Source organism: Abramis brama, assembly GCF_963993115.1.
Source record: "Abramis brama genome assembly, chromosome: 10".
Taxonomy (NCBI): domain Eukaryota; kingdom Metazoa; phylum Chordata; class Actinopteri; order Cypriniformes; family Leuciscidae; genus Abramis; species Abramis brama.
Genome location: NC_139972.1, coordinates 36,354,831 through 36,376,592, shown reverse-complemented (window position 1 = coordinate 36,376,592; position 21,762 = coordinate 36,354,831). Strand labels below are relative to the sequence as shown.

General features: G+C 38.6%; 1 protein-coding gene across 1 annotated transcript in view; it reads left to right on the top strand.

Moving 5' to 3' along the window:
* Positions 1 to 15,658, top strand: part of atm (ATM serine/threonine kinase) — a 59,205-nt gene extending 43,547 nt beyond the window's left edge. The window contains exons 44-62 of the mRNA XM_084125408.1: positions 38 to 157; positions 1,361 to 1,595; positions 2,881 to 3,051; positions 3,170 to 3,289; positions 4,884 to 5,101; positions 5,190 to 5,397; positions 5,497 to 5,625; positions 5,715 to 5,855; positions 6,359 to 6,497; positions 7,772 to 7,854; positions 7,958 to 8,098; positions 8,780 to 8,896; positions 10,180 to 10,329; positions 10,477 to 10,642; positions 11,654 to 11,740; positions 11,820 to 11,934; positions 12,132 to 12,195; positions 12,286 to 12,431; positions 14,958 to 15,658. Coding sequence (XP_083981534.1) covers positions 38 to 157; positions 1,361 to 1,595; positions 2,881 to 3,051; positions 3,170 to 3,289; positions 4,884 to 5,101; positions 5,190 to 5,397; positions 5,497 to 5,625; positions 5,715 to 5,855; positions 6,359 to 6,497; positions 7,772 to 7,854; positions 7,958 to 8,098; positions 8,780 to 8,896; positions 10,180 to 10,329; positions 10,477 to 10,642; positions 11,654 to 11,740; positions 11,820 to 11,934; positions 12,132 to 12,195; positions 12,286 to 12,431; positions 14,958 to 15,138 — 2,731 coding nt within the window. The 3' untranslated portion in view covers positions 15,139 to 15,658. The remainder of the gene's footprint in view (positions 1 to 37; positions 158 to 1,360; positions 1,596 to 2,880; positions 3,052 to 3,169; positions 3,290 to 4,883; positions 5,102 to 5,189; positions 5,398 to 5,496; positions 5,626 to 5,714; positions 5,856 to 6,358; positions 6,498 to 7,771; positions 7,855 to 7,957; positions 8,099 to 8,779; positions 8,897 to 10,179; positions 10,330 to 10,476; positions 10,643 to 11,653; positions 11,741 to 11,819; positions 11,935 to 12,131; positions 12,196 to 12,285; positions 12,432 to 14,957) is intronic.
* The last annotated feature ends 6,104 nt before the right edge of the window (positions 15,659 to 21,762 follow it).

Sequence of the window (21,762 nt, the reverse complement as noted above, 5' to 3'; positions counted from 1 at the left end):
ATCCATGTGACCTGTGTGTGTTTGCCTGTTCTGCCAGAGGTCATGAGGTGGAGGAGTTGTGTCGTGGGAGTCTGGAGGCCGTGTCTTCACTGTATCCCGCTCTCTGTAACCTGCAGAGGATCAGCGAGCTGCGGGGCGTCGAGGAGCTTTTCTCCAGGTCACGTTACAGTCATAGAAGCAAAAGCACTATTCCCTGAAGCACTATTGCAGGGTTCTACACTCTGACAATTTGACTCTAAAGACTTCTATCAATTTTCAAGATTTCAAGGTTTTAAGATTTGATATGATAATTGAGTATCATATCAAATCTTGAAACTTGATTTTTTTTCCTGAGGAATTTAAGAACTTTAGAGTCAAATTTTCATAGATTCTAAATGTTATTGTATATGTTTCTATCAAGTCATGGTCAAATTTGTGCTATGTAGCTTTTGTGACTAAACTATCTGGGTGCAAAGAGCATCTTTCTCATTGACAGTCACTTAAAATATGATTCTCTGATGACATGGCAGTTTAATGGCTTGTAAATGTTCCTCAGCCAATCAGCACAGCCCTAATTTTCATGAGTATGTAGTCGTTAGTCACGTGATGTTAGGTTCAAGTGATCAGCTTGCCAGCAGAACTGAGTATCTGATATACTTCTGCAGGGTTCTGCACAGGGTTATTATCATTATCATTAACAAAAACTATAAAACTATTTTTTGGCTTGGACTAAGAACATGAGTGGCATATGTTTGGCGGTTAAAGTATAATGCAATATAAGAGCGTAAGTGTGTCTGTGTGTGAGTGTAGGTGTTTTTGAGTTTACATTGATAATTAGCTCTTTGCATGGTACTCTGTAATGATAAATATTCTTGAGTTATTGTGAGTATTGATTGTATTGTTTATTTTGTTTTGTCTTGTTCTTTCTGTTAACACTTTAATTTCCCCTCAGGGATCAACAAAAGAAGTATTGAGTCTTATTGATATGAATGGAAATGCAAACGGATCGTTTTAGTTTTTTATTTAGACATAAACAATATTTAAAAATCTGTTTTACAAAGCAGATGCAGTTTTTTTTATTTTTTTTATTTAAAGCAACCTCATGTTAATGCAAGAACTTTACTCTTTTTTTTTGTGAGATCTGGAAGTGCTTTGACCCTTAATGTTAAAAAAATAACAACATGATATCACACATACATAGCTGCAGTGTTGGGTGTAATGCATGATTAAGTAATTAATTACTGTCATTTAATTACTTTTCCCTTAAAAAAGGTAAAATAAGTGATTTTTTTTTTTTTGATTATAGATCCAAATACAAGAAATGAGTGTATATGACTGTATGACTGTATATTAATATATAGTATGTTTCTGTTCTTGCCAGGCCTGTAACTGACTCCAGCCTCAATGACGTCTACAGGAAGTGGCAACAGCACTCGGATCTCCTGAGCGACAGTGACTTCAGTCTGGTGGAGCCCGTCTTAGCCTTGCGCTCCTCCGTACAGGAAACACTGATTTCCTCAGAGACGGACCCAGAGAAGAAGAAATACCTGCTTTCTGCCTATTCCTCCCACCTGATGGAGCTGTGCAAGCTGGCTCGTTCTGCAGGAAACACACAGGTCTGCCCGTGTCTGTGTGTCAGTTAGCCAGACTCATGTGTCATTGGTGTAGTTGTGCATTATATTATCATATGAACAAGTCAAATGAATTTGTATAGCATTTTTCACAATACACATTGTTTTAAACAGAAAATCATGATGTTTGCTATATAGTACACATAATACATGCCCTACACAATACACAATTTTGCAATGAAATAAAAAATCAGGTAGATTAGCTATATATATATATATATATATATATATATATATATATATATATATATATATATATATATATATATATATATATATAGTGTACCATATATGTGTGGATAAATTTGGTTATATGTCCAGCTTTATATATAGAGCTGAGCAATAAACAATTCACATTTTGATACGATATAAACGATCAGGTAGCAAAGATTTAATATACTACATATTGCTTTACTTGAGTATGCTGTATGTATGCAGGTAAAGTAGGATGTATTATATATAAATGTTTAATTTATCCCTGGATGATAGAGCGGCACAATTAATCGTTAAAAGATTGTGATCTCGATTCAAACACCCACGCGATCTTATTCCTATATGACAACGATTCGGCTCTGTCTATTAAACCTTCGACAAGTACGATCACACTGATTCAGATCTGCGTCCACAGTCTTTTTAACCACACAGTATAATCATTTTTGTGTTACAATGATTCAAATGATCACAGAAGTACCAGGGTAAAAGGTTATAGTTCAGATTCTGTATGAACACAGTCTGTCGATGGAAACTTGTTTCCGCCACAATAAAAAATAAAAAAGGTAATTGCGACTTTTTATCTCAGAATTGCGTGATATAAAGTCACAATTGCGTGTTATAAAGTCAGAATTGTGAGATATAAACTCGCAATTCTGAGGAAAAAAGTGTGATGTGTATGTGTGATATATTTTTCTCCTTAGAATTGGACTTTAATATAATTGGACTCGCAATTGCAAGTTTATATCTCACAGTTCTGAGAAAAGATGTCATAATTGCGAGATATAAACTCGCAATTGCGAGAAAAAAGCCAGAATTGAGTAACATGAGTGTACTGTATGTACTGTATCCCTGTAAACTTGGGTATACATATAGTTGTATAAATCAATCATCATTTTGAGCAATAAGACTTTTGCTTCATATATTAATACCTAACAAACTTTTTTGTGAAATATTTTACCTGAAAAGTGTGTTTGTGCTCTGTCATGAAATAAAATGCCCCATTTATGGTATTTTCTTATATAATGCAAAGGCGTATGTCATGCATATGTTGTTCTAGCTGGCCGAGCGAGCCGTTTTCCACATGAAGCAGCACAGCCTAGTCAGTGGTGGCGTCGGCAGCCGCTCATGGGCCTGCCAGCTGGAGGAGGCTCAGGTGTTCTGGGTGAAGAAGGAACACGGGCTGGCTCTGGGGCTCCTCAAACAGATGATCCAAAAACTAGAGGAACTGGTGAGTTGAAAGTGTGCTTAAGGTGGCTTCTATAGTCCATTACACAGGTGTAGATAATGCCAAATGTGCCAAGGACTCGCATATCTGCTGAATAACACAGACATCTTTGTGTGAGCAGGTGTGTGTGAACCCTGCTGTGGTGCCGGTGTATTCTGAGTGTTTGAGACTGTGTGGAAGCTGGCTGGCTGAATCCTGTCTGGAGAGCCCTGCTGTCATACTGGAGAAATATCTGGAGAGGGTAAAGTGCTCATATATTCTGCAAGGCATGATGGGAAATAAAAGGAATTCAGTGACATATAAGTAGTCTAAGTGTGCACTATTTCTTTTCTAGTGTCATTACGTATGATATTCATATAGAATAAGCTTTATAACACAATTCTGTAAATATCAAAGTAGGGCTGCATGTTTAATCAAAATAAAACCAAAAACCTGGTATTATTATAATAATAATAATAATAATGTTTATTTTATATAGCGTCTTTCTGCCAATTCAAGGGCGCTTTACAATACAACAATGGAAAAATACAACAATAAAGTAGGAGAGTACAAGTGCATAGTACAGCAACACACACAAAATCATTAAAGGAAGAGCACTGTAAAAAATCTAACCTCCCCAACTCAAAATTTTCTAGTGACTGGTCACATCTAAATTTTTCAATTGGCCCAAGTGAAATTCTGTAAATTTAATTTGATAATTTACAGAATTTCACTTGGGCCAATTGAAAAATTCAATTGTATTTTTCCATTGTTGTATTGACCAGTCACTAGAAAATTTTGAGTTGGGGAGGTTAGATTTTTTACAGTGAGGTGGTTTTCAGTTCTCTTGAAGTCAGGGATATTGGAGATGTCCCGGAGCGATTGTACAATTCTACAATTTGGGAGCGGCAACACTGAACGCCTACCTCCAAATATTGACAGCTTAAAGCAGGGTGTAACAAGAGAACCCTTACTGGAAGACATAAGCGAGCGACGTGGGGTGACGGAGATCATAAATATATTGTAGAGTGGCAGTGGAGAGCTTTGAAAATGATGAGGAGGAATTTATATTGGATTTGATAGGAAACAGACAGCCAGTGTAGATTGCGGAGGATGGGGGTGATATGAGAACACTGTTTGGGAAAGGTGAGATCCATTAAAGCAGAATTATGAATGTTCTGGAGCCTATTGATTAAATTATTGGGAAGAGCGTTGAGCAAAAAGAGAGCATTGCAGTAGTCAAGATGTGATGTCAAATCGCAAAGGCTGCAATTTAATTAAATGTATGTGCTTAATAAATGTGTAAATGTATGTGCGGCAATTTGTTTTTACACGATCATTTTTATTATTATATTATATTTCTTAAAGTTACACTGTGTAATTTTTTAAGTTGATTCTTAGCAAAAAACACTTTGTTCTTTCAAAATGATATGTGCTCATTAATGTGTAATTACTTCTACCAACTAATCAAGAGTTCTCGTAAGCGTAGAATCTTCCATTTATAATACATACGAGCGAGTCGCTCGAATGGCGGCAGCCATGTTGCGCATCCATCTTGAAAATACATTAGCCAAAGAGGGACATACCTGGAAATTCAAGCTTCGCCTTTCGCGTTTTGACACTCAGTGGCACCGTGACGAATACGAGAGGGAGATTACTCGCGACTGCCGGCAGATTTGAAATAATACGGCCACCGTAGGAGTTAAAACGCCCTCGGAATGGGAGGGGCTAGAAAGTAATATTCAGTAAGTAGTCATAAACAATTTCACCGCCAGATGGGAGAAAATCCTACACAGTGTAGCTTTAAATACTTTTTTACAGTTGAAAGTGATGTTGAATGATGTGTTGTTGGATAGGCTGTGGAGGTCATTGAGGACCACTGTGGAGATTCAGACGCTAAACTCCAGAGCCAGAAGACCCAGGCTTTCCTTTCGCTGGCCCGTTTTTCTGACGCACAGTACCAGAGCATCGAAAACTACATGAAGTCATCCGAGTTTGAGAACAAGCATGCTCTCCTGGAGAAGGCCAAGGAGGAAGTGGACCTGATGCGGGAGAGGAAGGTCGGCAACAACAGGTCAGCATGAAACTACCTTTTTTAGAAATCTTTTGCTCACCAGTGACACATACACAAAGTGTTAAACACGTCTCTTATTCATGTGCAGATACACAGTGAAAGTTCAGAGAGAACTAGAGCTGGACGTCAAGGCATTGGCTAACCTACAGTCCGACCTCAACCGCTTCCTTCTCAAGGCCGTGGAGAACTACATTCAGTGCCTGGAGCTGGGAGAAGAACACGACACCTGGGTCTTCAGACTGGCCTCCCTCTGGCTGGAGAATTCAGATGTCAAGACCGTGAATGACATGATGAAGGTATGACAACATCTCCCAGAAGTACGGAGGAAGCAGAGATGAAAGTCTCTAAATACGATCAAGATTCTGTGTTGTAACCTGTGTTTGTGCTTTTATTAGAGTGGTGTAAAGAAAATCCCATCATATAAGTTCCTGCCCCTGATGTACCAGTTGGCTGCTCGGATGGGCACTAAAGTGTCCAGTTCCGTGACCTCGCAGGACGTGGGCTTCCATCATGTTCTAAACCAGGTAACATTTTCCTTTACTTTTATTCAGAATTTGAACCTCATAAGTGAAATCTACCATAGACGCACAACTGACATATGTTCTGTCATCAGCTGATCTGTCAGTCATCCACTGACCACCCCCACCACACTCTCTTCATCATTTTGGCACTGGTCAACGCCAACAAGGATGAGAGTTTCTCTCGCAGTCGTCTATCCAAGAGCAGTGCCCGCCAACCTTCACCTCTGGACTTGGTATAAAACACAGAAGACATAATCATAAGTCTTTTACGTTTTGGCTGCATTGGCTAAACATTTGTTATGAGAAGATATTTCTGCTCTGCTCTAGGAGTTTTTCATGTCTAGCTATAAAGTCTAAATCAGTGGTTCTCAACTGGTTTGGCCACGGGACGCACATTTTCCCATTGTCATTAAGCCATGACCTAAATTTTCAGGAATTTGAATCAAGTATTTATTTCTCAAAAATAGTTGACACACACACACACACACACACACACACACACACACACACACACACACACACAAGTACCGTCCCACTTTATTTAACATACTCATAAACTGTAAGAATATCTCTAACTCTGATGAATAACAGTATAAGGGAAGGCTATTAAATAGCAGTCCCAAACTAGTTTTTCATAATGAACTGTTAATAAAACATGGAAACATACTATGTAGAAATCTAGTTTTACAGTAGCACTATGTCCTGACTAACCTTAATGACATGTGTTGGTCTGCAGGAACGGGCCGAGGTCGCTCGAAAGATCATCGACATGGTTCGTAAAAAAAAACCCAAGATGGTCAAAGACATTGAGGCACTTTGCAATGCCTACATCACGTTGGCATACATGGACGCCAGTCGCCATAAAACTGAAAAGAGTGAGTAAAAGTCAGCCATCTGATGACATTCACTTCCTGTCTATTCCCATTATCAGTTTGCACTTAAAGGTTCAAATTTTTAAGCAATAATTGTACAAATTCAGTGTTACTTGATTTTCAGTTCATTTTAGAAAGTAAAAAGTAATTGAATTGCTGTTCAAATGTTTGCACAAATGTTTTTTTTCTTTTTTTAACCCTAAAAACACCACAGAGGGTTAATATATGAGAAGTATTATTTTATCAGTGTCAGAGCCCTTATCAAACTAACTAGCCTCTACTGAGGGATGACAACTTAATAGTTCACCAACATTTAAACCTTTATGTTATTCCAAACCCAAGTGAATATTCTGGCCACTCTTATTCTCATAATGTTGTGAAAGTGTTAATATTAATGAGTCAATATTGTTACCCACCTTGACATTTTTATTTAAACATTGTAATTATTATAATTTGTATCTATTTATTTAGTTTATTTTAGTATTTAGTGTTTATTTAGTGTGACACACATCATGGTTTAAAACTAAACCTTTAGACATGTCTAAAATTTTAATATGATTACAAAAACTGCATATTTAAAATACAATATATTATATCCTAAAGTGGACTAATATATATATATATTTTTTTTTAAGATTAGGCACTTGCTTTTACTGACCATTTGTTACACATTTTTATAAGTGTTTTAAGATCCATTTTTCACCCACAAAATTTGTATTACCTGTACTTTAAGTCATTTTGGATAAAAGCACCAGGTAATTTAATAATTAGTAGTTATTTAATTAGCAATATTATTTTATGGTTCCTATCAGAGCTTTACACTAATAGGGTGCAATAACACTACAGGATTGTGCTTTAGCATGCTGTTAAAGTAGGTAAGAAACGAAAATAGTCTTTTCTTGCACCGTGCCTCTCGAACAAGCGGGACTTGATCTTGTCCATTGGAAATCTATTGGATTGTTGTGGTTTGCTATTGGTGGATCTCATGTGAGTGACAGGTTGCTCCGCCCTCACACCAGTAAACACATCATCAGAGAAGAGAAGAGATGAGCTGCAAGAGGGAGGGGAAGTTATTTTCATTAAAGATTATGAGGAACTTGAATAAAAATTATATATATATTAATATTCCATAAAAAACAAGAATTGTAAATTTTGATTCATGGTGACTTTCAGGCAAGTGGTTCTTATAAACTTAGAGTCAAAATGGTCAACGTTATAAATGTTATATACTGACTACAGACTGTTTATTATTAAATAAGATGGTCTTTTCTGTGCAGAAGCCATACCTATTCCACCGGAACAACCCATCATGCAAATCAAAGACCTCAATGACGTCGTCATTCCCACCATGGACATCAAGGTGACACATGATCACTGAAAGATCTTCTTTCTTGTCAGAGAAGCCTGTGCTCTGTGATGTGGTTACTTGAGTCTGTTGTTGTGTGTGTGGCCGTTTCTTTCAGGTGGACCCATCAGGCAAATATGAAGACCTTGTGACTGTCAGGTCATTCAAACCTCACTTTCACCTTGCTGGAGGTGTCAACCTACCCAAAATAATCGACTGTGTGGGTTCAGACGGCAAGAGCAGGAGACAGCTAGTCAAGGTCTGGTTATCCAAGAACACCATCACCAGTTTTTCTTTTTTCTTAAAGGCACACTATGCAAGATTTGTACCTTAATATAACAGCTTTGAAATCATTTCAATGGTAAACGAACTTGTAGTAGGGCGAATCATCCCGATAGCAAAGCCGCTGGCAAAACCAGCAATGCAGGTTTGAAAGGTGGCTCCCGCCAAATCTCGCGAGAATCACGACTTGCTTTACGGCACAACGTCACATACATCAACAACATATGAAGCAGCTTCTATGGAAGACACTAGCACGCATTCAGACGTGAATCACGGCAGAGTCGCCGAAGAAAGCACGGTCGGAAGAGTGCAGAGACGGCTCTGCGTGAGTGGTATTTACGACAGTAACGTTAAATACAAGCACTCCACAGCGACTCTAGGGGGCGCCGTTTGAGAAAAACAGAAACTGCATAGTGTGCCTTTAATAATAAACATCCAGTCAAAAAGCTGATTTCCTATTAGTTGTTTTGTGTTTTTTTTTTCTTTTCTTTTCTTTTTCAAGTATTTGGACACTAAAATCCTGGAGAACCCCTCCGTTTGTTTTAAATACAGAGTGGGGACAAAATCACTTGCACATGTCTTAATCTTCTTACTTGTTTAAAACTTGTCAGTGTTGTTAATAACTGAATCTGAAGTGAGGTAATGTGTTCTGACACAGGGTCAGGATGATCTGCGGCAGGACGCAGTGATGCAGCAGGTCTTTCATATGTGCTCCACTCTTCTCCAGCGCAATGCAGAAACCCGCAAGAGGAAACTCAACATCCGCCGTTACAAAGTAAAGACACCTTTCATACACTATCCTGATAGCACATCTGGTTTTATTAACTAAAACATTCATTAACAGTATTCAGCAGATGTTTTGATGATGTCTATGATTTAAGCTTTATGTGCATACACTTAAAAACTTAATACCATGGTCTGCCTGAATACTCAATTGGCTGAAAAGTTGTGCATTAAAATCTTTTAAAGTCCCCCTGTAGTCAATCATTTTATCCCTTAAAACTCATCTTTGATCACTAAAATTACATATTTAAAAGTTTTTTTTTTCTTGAAAAAAAAGTCTTCATGCCTTAAAATAGCTTGAATGTAACTCTACACCCTTGCCTCATTTAGTATACGCGGTTCTATGAATATGCAAATGAGCCCCGCCTCCACTCACTCACTCCAGCTCAGAGATCCACTCGTTGACGATCACACGTTGATCTGATTGGTTACAAGGTAGTTTGTGACGTCAAACCACGTTTTTGAGACAATACTCAAGAGAAAATACGCAGCAATGGTATTGACTTATGAATTTGCACATGGTTTGTCTTAAAACATATTAAAAACATTTAACACTTAAGACATATAAACAACATTAAAAGCTTGATTTTCTCCACAGGGGGACTTTATTACACAGGTAGTTCCAGTCAGTTTAATCACCGTTCTATATTAATGCGCTGCTTTCATTGAATCGCACTCGCACACGGAGAAACATTCAGACGCACAGAATCGTATCAACATTGCCCTGTGGCTTTTATGAATAAAATAGCTTTGCTTCTGAATTGCTACATTATATTTATAAGCGATGAGGGGGTAGCGTCACTGTTTTTGAAGTAATTAAACTCACAGCTTCATTGGTAGAAGAGAGATGCTGGTAATTCACACACGCCTCTCTCTCTCTCTCTCTCTCTCTCTCTCTCTCTCTCTCTCTCTCTCTCTCTCTCAATAATTAATGCAAACAAATGCTATAAATCAAATAAAAGTAATCTTGCCACACTGCTTCATCTCTATGTCTGATTTAAAGTGAGCAGAATGCTAGATCTAATGAGCAATAACTGAAAGAAGAAAAAAAACTTGTCAAATATTGCGCTGCAAACATCAATAGCAGCTTTAACTTGTTAACCATTATATAAGCAGGTTAACCCACGGCTAGCTGTGCATTAAACGATTTGAATACACGATTTAATGCACAAATTGACAATGTGTGTGCGCTTACTGAGTCAAGTAAAATAGCTTTTAGAGCTGTAATTAATATGCAAATGACTTTATCAACACTGAGCCATGTGTTTGTACCAGGTGGTGCCGTTTTCCCAGCGCAGTGGTGTTTTGGAGTGGTGTTCTGGTACTGTGCCCATTGGAGAGTTCCTGGTGGACCCACAGAAGGGGGCACACAAGCGCTTCCGCCCACAAGACTGGGCCAACATGTCCTGTCGCAAGAAAATGATGGTACTGGATTTTATTGCCTTATTTCATTTGTCATCCTGCAATTCATTCTTACTGGCATTTTACTATGACCTGTTTGTTTGTAATATTAGGGATTGTCTTTAAAAAAAACTGAAATATTTGACTCATGTTCTCGTTGTGATGATGTAGGAGGCTCAAAGGCTGGAATTCGATGACAAACTTCAGGCTTTCACAGAGGTGTGCCAGAAATTCCGGCCAGTATTCCGATACTTTTGCATGGAGCGCTTCCTAGATCCTGCAGTGTGGCTGGAGAGACAGCTAGCGTACACTCGCAGTGTGGCCACCTCTTCTATCGGTACTCATACACACAACACCATGACAAGTTTTCCATTTGACCATAAACTGATTATTGGTGACATGCAGGGTCAGAAAATAACGGGGGCTTGGGGCAAAATACACCCAAAATGAACAAAAATGGTCTCCAAATTCAAGATAAGGGGGCAGAAAATGCCTCTGTACAATTTCTAAATAAATCTAATACAGCCTGTCATGAAATTAATGAAAATGTTGATTGTGACATGACATTTAGATGCAGCATTGAGCATTAAATCCAATCACAGATGTTTCTGTTGTCAAATTCACAAATGCAATCTTTTCACGCAAAATGAACACTGCAGCCCGTATGATAAACCCCCATCAGACCTTTTCTCGATACGGTACACCAACATTGATATAAAATATTATTTATTGAACAATAATAGCCATTATAAATGTTCTCGAACATTAAATATGTTGTAAGTTGTACTTTGGATACCTTATATCTGTAATTTGAGTTTTAAAAAATCCTTAAAAAACACTAAAGCTATTGTTTGATAAGTGCGACCCCTTGAAAACCAAACAAGTAGTGCTTGAAAAGTCCTTGAAAGTCCTGGAATTTCATTTTACAGTATCTGTACGAACCCTGGTCTGTGTAATAAACATTAATGCTATGTCAGATGCAGCTTCTGTTTTACCTTAGCTGTAAAGATGGCTTTTGTTAATGTTGATAACATTTTATTGATAATGGTCTGTAGTATTCTGATTGATTGAAGTACTTGGTTAAATGTATGTAGGCCTATTTGACGTAGAGGGCAACACGGATACATTAATTAGATAATTACAAAGGTAAAAATAAAAAAATCCCCCTGGAAATCAATTCTGTTCCAATATTAATGGAAAAGTTCATTTCTGTGGGACAGACCAGAGATACATCTGGCCTCAGATTTTCCGAACCCCTTTAAAATATAATATAATAATATTATTCCCTGAATTTCATAGACAATCATGTGAATGATGTGAAAGTAGTGATGTGTCTTGTGTCTGACAGTGGGTTACATCGTCGGCCTGGGCGATCGGCACATTCAGAACATTCTCATTGATGAACAGACTGCAGAACTGGTCCACATTGACCTCGGTATGTGTACACCGAAAACTAACGCTTCAGAAGGTCTTGGCTCTTTTTACATTTCCACCTTCATCGTCTCTCCGCACAGGTGTTGCGTTTGAGCAGGGTAAAATCTTGCCCACCCCTGAGACGGTTCCCTTCAGACTGTCTCGGGACATCGTGGATGGGATGGGCATCACAGGGGTGGAGGGCGTCTTCCGGAGGTCAGTCTTAAGGAGGTGTTCTCACATTTGAACCCACTGAACCTGATCTAAACTGGGTTTTGTCATCTCTAAACCTACTCTGAAGCCTATAACTGAAATGAATCAAGTGTAAAAACACCAAAATGGGACTCTTGATGTTTTGTGACATTATAATCAATTTCTGTGAAAGGAACTGAACAATTATTATCTTTTTTTAGATGTTGTGAGAAAACAATGGAAGTTATGAGGAGTTCTCAGGAAGCCCTGTTAACCATTGTGGAGGTAAACAGATTCATTTATCCCATCTCACACCTGACAGGTGTCATTCGTCGGTAGAGTAATGTTTGATTTTGTGTGTGTGTGTGTGTGCAGGTGTTGCTGTACGACCCTCTGTTTGACTGGACCATGAACCCTCTGAAGGCCTTCTACCTGCAGCAGCACGATGAGCAGGCGGAGCTCAATGCCACGCTCAACCCCACGCCAGGCGCAGACGAGATCGACGCGCATCGCAAGGCCAGGTAACACTCGTTTCACACACTTAAGAGTCCGGTGTTCTGTTTCATTCGGTTGAGCTGTTTCACGTCCTGTTCGTCAGCTGCGGTTGCATTTTCATCCTTTTTTTTTCTTGCCGGTGCGACTGAATTTTGTTAGAGGTCACACTGGTGCGACCACTAGGGCTGTCACTTTACGTTCGAAAAATCGATTTCACAACCAACACAAGTTTCGAAAACGAAAATAGGGAATCGATTTTACCGGTCTTTTCTCATGGCGCGTTCAGCTCGTCACGATGCGCTCGCAGCGAACACGTGTCACACAGCGACTGCAGGCTCTGACAAACACGCATAACAGCAAATTATTCTTCTGCATAATGTGGCTCTTTTTACAACAAAACTGTGAATTCTGCCAGTATTCAGACAGTCTCATGCATACAGATACAGATTCGGGCTACGGTCTACAATCGCCTACATAAGCGAAATTTGTTTGACATTTCTAATCGTAAACACAGGCATGTTGAAGCCTGCAGTGATGTTGTTCATTTATGTTATGGCAGTCTACTCTGCTTATTGTTTTTCGAGAATGTTACACTCCAGTTTGTCATTGTGCACGAAACTTCACGCCAATAAATCATCAGGAATATTTGCTGACTTGTGCGTGTCTCAAGCCTCTTTACGTTCGTCCTAATGTCTGTTAGTTGTCCGTGGATTTGCCTATATTTGGCATTTCAAATGGAAACGTCTTTAGACATGGAAAATCGATTTTACAATCGATTCAATGAACACTTATGTCTCAAAAATCGAACAGGATTTTTTCACAAAAGTGACAGCTCTAGCGACCACCACATCGCCCAACTGATTAAAGCTGCCAATTCTGTTGCATATGAGAAACGGCAAACGAAACGATAGCGGAATGAAACCACGCTTCGCAGTGTGGACCAATGCTCGAGCTCAGAACAGGTTTACTCTCGATCATTTACTACACAAGAGCTGGGAGATCAATTGAGAAAGCATTTGAATTTGCCTCAGTGTTATTAACGTCGCTGCAAGATCTAGTAAGAAGCATTCAAATTCGGCGCAGAATTCTCTGTTATAAACCATCAGCACTGACGTGGAAACCAGGAGTTTCATTGTGCCGTGAATGAGCAAGTTGTAGAAGGCTCTTCAATCCACAAATAACCCACATTCACCATGGATTTAAAGGTGCCCTAGAATGTGTTGAAATAATATTTTAATTTTGTCTCTGATATCTACATAGAGGGTATGTGGCTTATTTAAGGGCATTTAAAATGTCCAGATATGGTTTTACAGGTCCATTTTCAACCCTAGAAATTGGCCCTAGAATGAAATGGTCTGTTTTTATCTTATTTGGAAGGGTCATGAATAGTAATGAGGAGATACATGAAGAACATGGCTAACGTTACCACAAAACTGAGTAGCCTAATAACATTTTACCAGTCGAACAGACGCGGCTACAACACTATCTGCCACGCAATTTCGTCTAGCCTACATCTGACAATTTTGGGTTCAAACACGCACACCACACATACTGAACAGTGTTACATTTGAAAGATACTGTTCGATAGAACTGCTTGGTTTGTTACCACAGTTATCTGCGTGCTTCCTCAGCGATGAAGTTCCACATTTGCGGCTATCCAACATGTAAATGCATGCAACAAAGCCTTTCACAATATTTTCATCAGATAACTCCAAATTTCTCCCACACACTGGACTAGATTTTTGATGACGTATTGTCGACAACATCACAGTTTAATAAGAAGATACTTTATAAAGACAGAACATTACGCGTTAACAGACAGGCGTCGTCTTGGAAAACAGTCTCGACTAATCGAGTCACGAAATAGACTAAAATAAAATAAAGTAAACTGTGGCATATTATACCCAACAATTCTTCATACAGTGGGTTACCAGTAACATTTATAAAAATATAGGCCCAAAAAGTATTCAGACACTTTGACCTGATCATGTTATGCTTCATTTGCTAATGCGACCTTTTTACACACAGACTGAAGAAAATGAAGCATTGGTTGGTAATCGGTTGAGCTAAACTGGTATTATCTAGTTGTGTAGTTAAATTTAACATCTGACAGATATTGAACATAATTCATCTGTGAGACAGTCTAACAGAAGGATGGACAAAACCAGTGAAATATCAACTGAGTTCTTGTCATATTTTATTACCATTTTCTAAACTATAGCGAATAAACTGTGATAATGTGAGAAATGTTGAAGGCGTCTGAATAAATGTTGGTCTGACTGTATATCCATTTACCTCAGTACTGGTGTAGTTACAGTATTTTACCTTTGTACGGCAGTATAGAGTTGGTAAGAGTCGTGATCAGAACTGTATGCACACACACTCTAATCTGAATAAAGGTTTTAAGTGAAAATACAGGTGTATTAAGCTTGTGTACACATTTCTCCAGTGCAAGGCCATGTTTCTAACAGTCTTTAGATTATCTAACAGATTATTTACATAGCGCTTTGGATTCCTGCAGCAAAGTGTGATTGTGTGTTGTGTTTGTGCAGTGACAGTCAGAGCTTTAATAAAGTGGCGGAGCGAGTGTTACTGCGCCTGCAGGAGAAGCTGAAGGGTGTTGAGGACGGGACGGTGCTCAGCGTGGGTGGCCAGGTAAACCTCCTCATTCAACAGGCGATGGACCCCAAAAACCTCAGCCGCCTCTTCCCCGGATGGCAGGCCTGGGTCTGACACACTTTGATTCTTACACCAAAGAAATCTGCATATGAAATAATACAGTGGAAATGCCTTATGACTGTATTCTCACGCGCTTTGTGACATGGAATGTTTATCAACTCTGAATGTCCATCTTTAATACATGTTGCACTATTAGCCTGTATATAATTAAATGATTTGAATATATTTAGCACTTAGCAGAGTTTATTATAGCCTAATACTTCTAGTGAACGGTTGAACAGTCTGATCTGTTTTTGTAAGTGTTTGTTAAAAACATTTCGATCGATAATCCTTATGGAACAAATTGAAAACAAATTTTTATTCAATGTCACCACAAGCTTTGAATTGTATGTACTAAATATGAATGTTTACTTAATAATAGATGACAATGGAATTGAAAAGAAAGAGTAAAGTTAAACAAAAAGCTCATCAAATGCATTGATCAATGTTTGGTTCATGTTGTAATGTGTACCTTATACACAGTACAGTAATAAATCACGGTTAAACTGTAAAGCTCTCAATCATTTCAGTTTAAAACACATTTTTGATAGTAAAAAGATGACTAATAGTTTCTTTCATTTAACACGAATTTGCATTTGGTTAAAGTCCACAGGAAATAATAAACATTGGACTGCCATAATATCAAATCTTGATCAAGGGTTTTCAAACAACATGTTTTATAAGTTTTTTCACACAGTATAAATGGGGCGTTATATATTACAACTATTTATAGGTATTACTTATAGGTAATAAGAACATGAAGTGTTGCTCACACAAAAATAAGAGAAACACAAACAAAATTACAAAATAATTATAAATTACAAAAACATGTACATAAAATACTCAAATATACAGTCACTATACTGTAAATTATAAGGTGATAAACAGAACATTGTTATATTTTATGTAAAGCTATGGATATTTTTAAATATATTTATTTTATTAACGGTATTGCTAACCAACTTTACCATATAGTTACAGTTTTACTGTCAAATATTGCAATGTAACTCAAAAAGCAGGTTTTTACTGTAGCTTTTATATATTGTATTTCTGATACAAGCACAACCAGTTTATTTCCAATGAAAGAAACCATTTCCATCAACAATATACTGTTTTAATATAGGGTTTTCTGAAGACATTGTGATGTTAGCGCAGGAATATGATTTCAGCAGTGTTGGGAAGGTTACTTTGGAAATGTAACAGGTTACAGATTACAAGTTACCCTATTTAAAATGTAATAAGTAGTGTAACTATTTCAATTACTTTATTAAAGTAATGTAACGGATTACATTTGATTACTTTTCTAATTAATGTTAATCATTTTCAAACATTTATTTAACCTTATACTCAACACTGATTACTATCATAGCTCCTAAATATCCTTCACAATGTAATTCAAGCCAAGAAATCAGAATTCATGCTGATATTGTCCACTTTGAAACCTAGAGTGTTTCCAAACTTTCGTAAGGCACTGTATGTCTGGCGATAGAAGCAGATTTGTACCCCTGATAACCTCATACTGTCTCTACTGTACACCTACTACAGTATCCCATGAGACTTAACCACATACAGTACAATCTCTGCTTCATTAATCAGTGTGTGGGTGCAGTTAATGAAGTTATAAAGAGTCAGTGGAAGGACTGCAGTTGAGCTGCACAATCATTAGAGATGCTTGAGGTTCATTAGTGGCTTCATGAGGCACATACTTTACAAACATACTTTAAAACAGTTGCCGAGAGGCTGTTACATAACTCACAAAACGACTTCTGTGTGTGTGTGTGTGCTTGCAACTCCTCAAAAACTGACCACAAAAACCACAATCTGAAAATCTAGCTAGTTCTACTGATTTTCCCAAGTTGATTAGTAATTACAGTGAGGAAAATAAGTATTTGAACACCCTGCTATTTTGCAAGTTCTCCCACTTAGAAATCATGGAGGGGTCTGAAATTGTCATCGTAGGTGCATGTCCACTGTGAGAGACATAATCTAAAAAAAAAAAATCCAGAAATCACAATATATGATTTTTTAACTATTTATTTGAATGATACAGCTGCAAATAAGTATTTGAACACCTGTCTATCAGCTAGAATTCTGACCCTCAAAGACCTGTTAGTCTGCCTTTAAAATGTCCACCTCCACTCCATTTATTATCCTAAATTAGATGCACCTGTTTGAGGTCGTTAGCTGCATAAAGACACCTGTCCACCCCATACAATCAGTAAGAATCCAACTACTAACATGGCCAAGACCAAAGAGCTGTCCAAAGACACTAGAGACAAAATTGTACACCTCCACAAGGCTGGAAAGGGCTACGGGGAAATTGCCAAGCAGCTTGGTGAAAAAAGGTCCACTGTTGGAGCAATCATTAGAAAATGGAAGAAGCTAAACATGACTGTCAATCTCCCTCGGACTGGGGCTCCATGCAAGATCTCACCTCGTGGGGTCTCAATGATCCTAAGAAAGGTGAGAAATCAGCCCAGAACTACACGGGAGGAGCTGGTCAATGACCTGAAAAGAGCTGGGACCACCGTTTCCAAGGTTACTGTTGGTAATACACTAAGACGTCATGCATTATGCGTCATGCGTCATGGTTTGAAATCATGCATGGCACGGAAGGTTCCCCTGCTTAAACCAGCACATGTCAAGGCCCGTCTTAAGTTTGCCAATGACCATTTGGATGATCCAGAGGAGTCATGGGAGAAAGTCATGTGGTCAGATGAGACCAAAATAGAACATTTTGGTCATAATTCCACTAAACGTGTTTGGAGGAAGAAGAATGATGAGTACCATCCCAAGAACACCATCCCTACTGTGAAGCATGGGGGTGGTAGCATCATGCTTTGGGGGTGTTTTTCTGCACATGGGACAGGGCGACTGCACTGCAGGAGAGGATGACCGGGGCCATGTATTGCGAGATTTTGGGGAACAACCTCCTTCCCTCAGTTAGAGCATTGAAGATGGGTCGAGGCTGGGTCTTCCAACATGACAATGACCCGAAGCACACAGCCAGGATAACCAAGGAGTGGCTCTGTAAGAAGCATATCAAGGTTCTGGCGTGGCCTAGCCAGTCTCCAGACCTAAACCCAATAGAGAATCTTTAGAGGGAGCTCAAACTCCGTGTTTCTCAGCGACAGCCCAGAAACCTGACTGATCTAGAGAAGATCTGTGTGGAGGAGTGGGCCAAAATCCCTCCTGCAGTGTGTGCAAACCTGGTGAAAAACTACAGGAAACGTTTGACCTCTGTAATTGCAAACAACGGCTACTGTACCAAATATTAACATTGATTTTCTCAGGTGTTCAAATACTTATTTGCAGCTGTATCATACAAACAAATAGTTAAAAAATCATACATTGTAATTTCTGGATTTTTTTTTTTTAGATTATGTCTCTCACAGTGGACATGCACCTACGATGACAATTTCAGACCCCTCCATGATTTCTAAGTGGGAGAACTTGCAAAATAGCAGGGTGTTCAAATACTTATTTTCCTCACTGTATACTAGCCATTGATTTATCCAAAGCTATTTATGGAATACTACACTACAGGGAGAGTCCATATCGAGGATATCTGGAGGCATTACTCCAAACACTCCACAAGTTGTCCCACCGAAAAACCATGGTTGTGGGGGATAAAGTGGGATATTGGAAAGTACTGAAAAACATACAAACTTTGGGGTACCAGTTCAGTTCGACAACTAAGTTACCATCACCTGACAAATTAATAAACATTTAACTTCTCAGCAGCATTTTTGTACAGAGTTCTCGCGAGAGCACAAGTTGAATTTGCTCAGCGAGTTACTCTGGTGTCGAGTAATGATGCTCATTAAATATGCCCCTCGATCTGAGCTGCACCAATCACATCGGGTTATCTGATATAGGCGGGCCAGAGGCGAGATGACGACAGCACTGTGACGTCGAAGTCATTAGTAAACATTGCAAGATGGCTATGGATGAAACACCAGTTTGAAACGGCTTTGGTCGCTACAATGAACAAGTTAGACTTGGCTTTTTCTATAAAAGAGGAACAGAAGATGGCGCTCAAATCGTTCCTTTGCAAGAAGGACATTTTTGCTGTTTTGTCGACCGGATACGGTAAGAGTCTAATCTACCAGTTAGCTCCGCTGGTAGCTGGGGTTTATTGTTGTGATTGGTCGTAGTGTTATCCAATTGCGTGCAGTGAGATTTTCAAATGCACGCTTGGTGCCGCCCCTCGAGCTGGCCGATTTTCATTACTCAATGCCAGACCCTTAATCTTGTAGATTTAGGTCTGGATTTCCAGGCTAGCATTTTTGATCATATTCACAAAATTGTAATGGACTCGTCCTGGTCGACATTTAATTCGGTAACATCTGGCAGTTTTGATTTATATGCTGTTGAATGTTTGATGTTCACGTTAGCTTACTTGTGCGTATGCAACTTCTATAAGCTCCTTCTAGTTTACGCAGATCATCATCGTCACTTGTTTTTGGATCCGGAGATGCTGTAACAGCGCCCCCTACCATATAACAGTGAAAACATGTGTCATAAATGATGGACGATCTTGTCAATGGAGTTTGACCTGGTTGTTTTTGGCAGTGTTCAGCATTTCCTGGACTGAATGAGCTCATCCACAGAGAGTTGAGCACTGCACTCAAAACATGTGAGATTGAGGAAAGAATCAAGGCATGGAAGCTTGTGGACATTTGCATTTATTCCAGTTACCTTTCAGATTTTCCAGACTAAAGCAGTTCAATTCAAATCTGTCTAGAGTAGTGAGTAGAAATATCAAATTAAATATCAAATTTTAATAATAATTAATTAGCAATATACATTTATAGTCATTCAATTTAAATTAAGTGTCAGATTTATTAAACAGGGCAAATTAGCGTGAGAGCGCAATCCCATAAAAGTGCAGATGAGGGACAGTTCTGCGGGTGAATCTTCTGATAATGAACATTTCCATAATGACCAACACAATCTACCAAGAGCAGCGCAAATTAACGCAGATTTGCAAACAAGCAGAGCGGATGATAATCAGGTGTGGGTAATCTACTAACAATACAGGAACAGAAAATTGAAGATAGCATGGCTTGGCAAACGATATGTTGGGATATCGTCGTCTTCTGGCATTTAAAATACACGATTCAAAACACGAGTGTATAAGATTCTGTCCCTTCTTCCATACGCTCTCTGTTCTCTGCAGTTCCTCCTACAGCAACTATCACAGCATGTCAAGTGCAAAATGGGTTAAGATACGCTTTTGGGGGGTGTTAAACAATGGCCCAAATACTAGTAAATAGACTAATGCAAACCTTAGTAAATCATGTTGCATGATTCAATTAAATATTCTCCTCCCATACATTTTGCGTCTGAAAGGGAAATTCTTAAAAATACATATGCAATAAGGTCAGCTGCAAAAATAACTGCCCACGCCCAATTTATTAATGACGGGCCATTATTATAAAGTATTACCGAAACGCCTTCAGGGTGATACAAGACCCCACTGCGAAACTTGCCACATAAGTAAATAATTGAATCCAGAATATTATTTTAACATGATTTTTTTTACCTCAAGATGACTCGCAGTAGCCGCTGTTATCGGTTGTTGTCCTGCAATAACTGAGCACTGATGGCACGATTGAAGAATCAGCGCCAGTGTGTTGATGAGGCACAATGAAATTGAGTATTGCAGGGAGCTGTGGAAAAATAGAATTGCTTTGTCAAGTCTAGTGGACAGCCTCAAGCTGTTGCGGTGCGGCGAAAAGACTAGAAAATATGACAAGGCATATCTCGCCCTCAGATTCACCAGTACAATGATGGGTAATGAAGAGAGACCACAGTGTGTTGCGTGCCTCAAAAGATGAACTTCTAACCATTATGGAGTCAAACAAGTGAAGACGCCACTTAGAGACTCATATACAGAAGGAGAAACTTGTTGATGTTGACAAGTTGTAGTACTTTATTAATTACAATATTTTAAATAAATCCTTTAGAAATTTGCAATCAAGTTCCTGTCTGAGAGTGTCTTTTTGTGGGTGTATCTTTATTCATCAAAGAATACTGAAAACAAAAACAAAAACATGAAGCAGCACAACTGAATACTTCATCAGCTGCGCTCAAAGGATCTGCTCTTGTGTTGTTAAAGTTTGGCTATTTAAGAAATGTATCAATAATAATAATAAAGCAAGATGCCCTGTTGAAATATGTGTGATATATGGTTTATTTAAACTGCAAAGGAAAAGCATAAATATAAATGATTGTGACAGATGTGAAGGGGGAGGAGAATTTATACGTGCGTCAGGTTTCTGGCCAAGAAAGACTTCCACATAGGAGACACCTGTGCATCCTCGCTCATAACTCCTCATTCCTCGCGGTGCAATTACAGGATTGAGATGTCCTTCAAGATGGCTGATTCGATCGGTTTCCGGGTCACATGCTGGAGGATGGAGGAGTGAGGAAACGAGGAAGCATCAATTTGAGTATTGAGACGCACCCTGACTGAAGGAAGTGTGCACTAGTGATGATGTATCAAAAACATGCAAAACATCAATAAAACCAAAAATATGGGTATTTCATGGATTTTATGTGTAACAAATAATGCATTTATACATTTATATATATTTATAAATTACTTTGTGAAGCAAAAACAAAAAAGCAAAA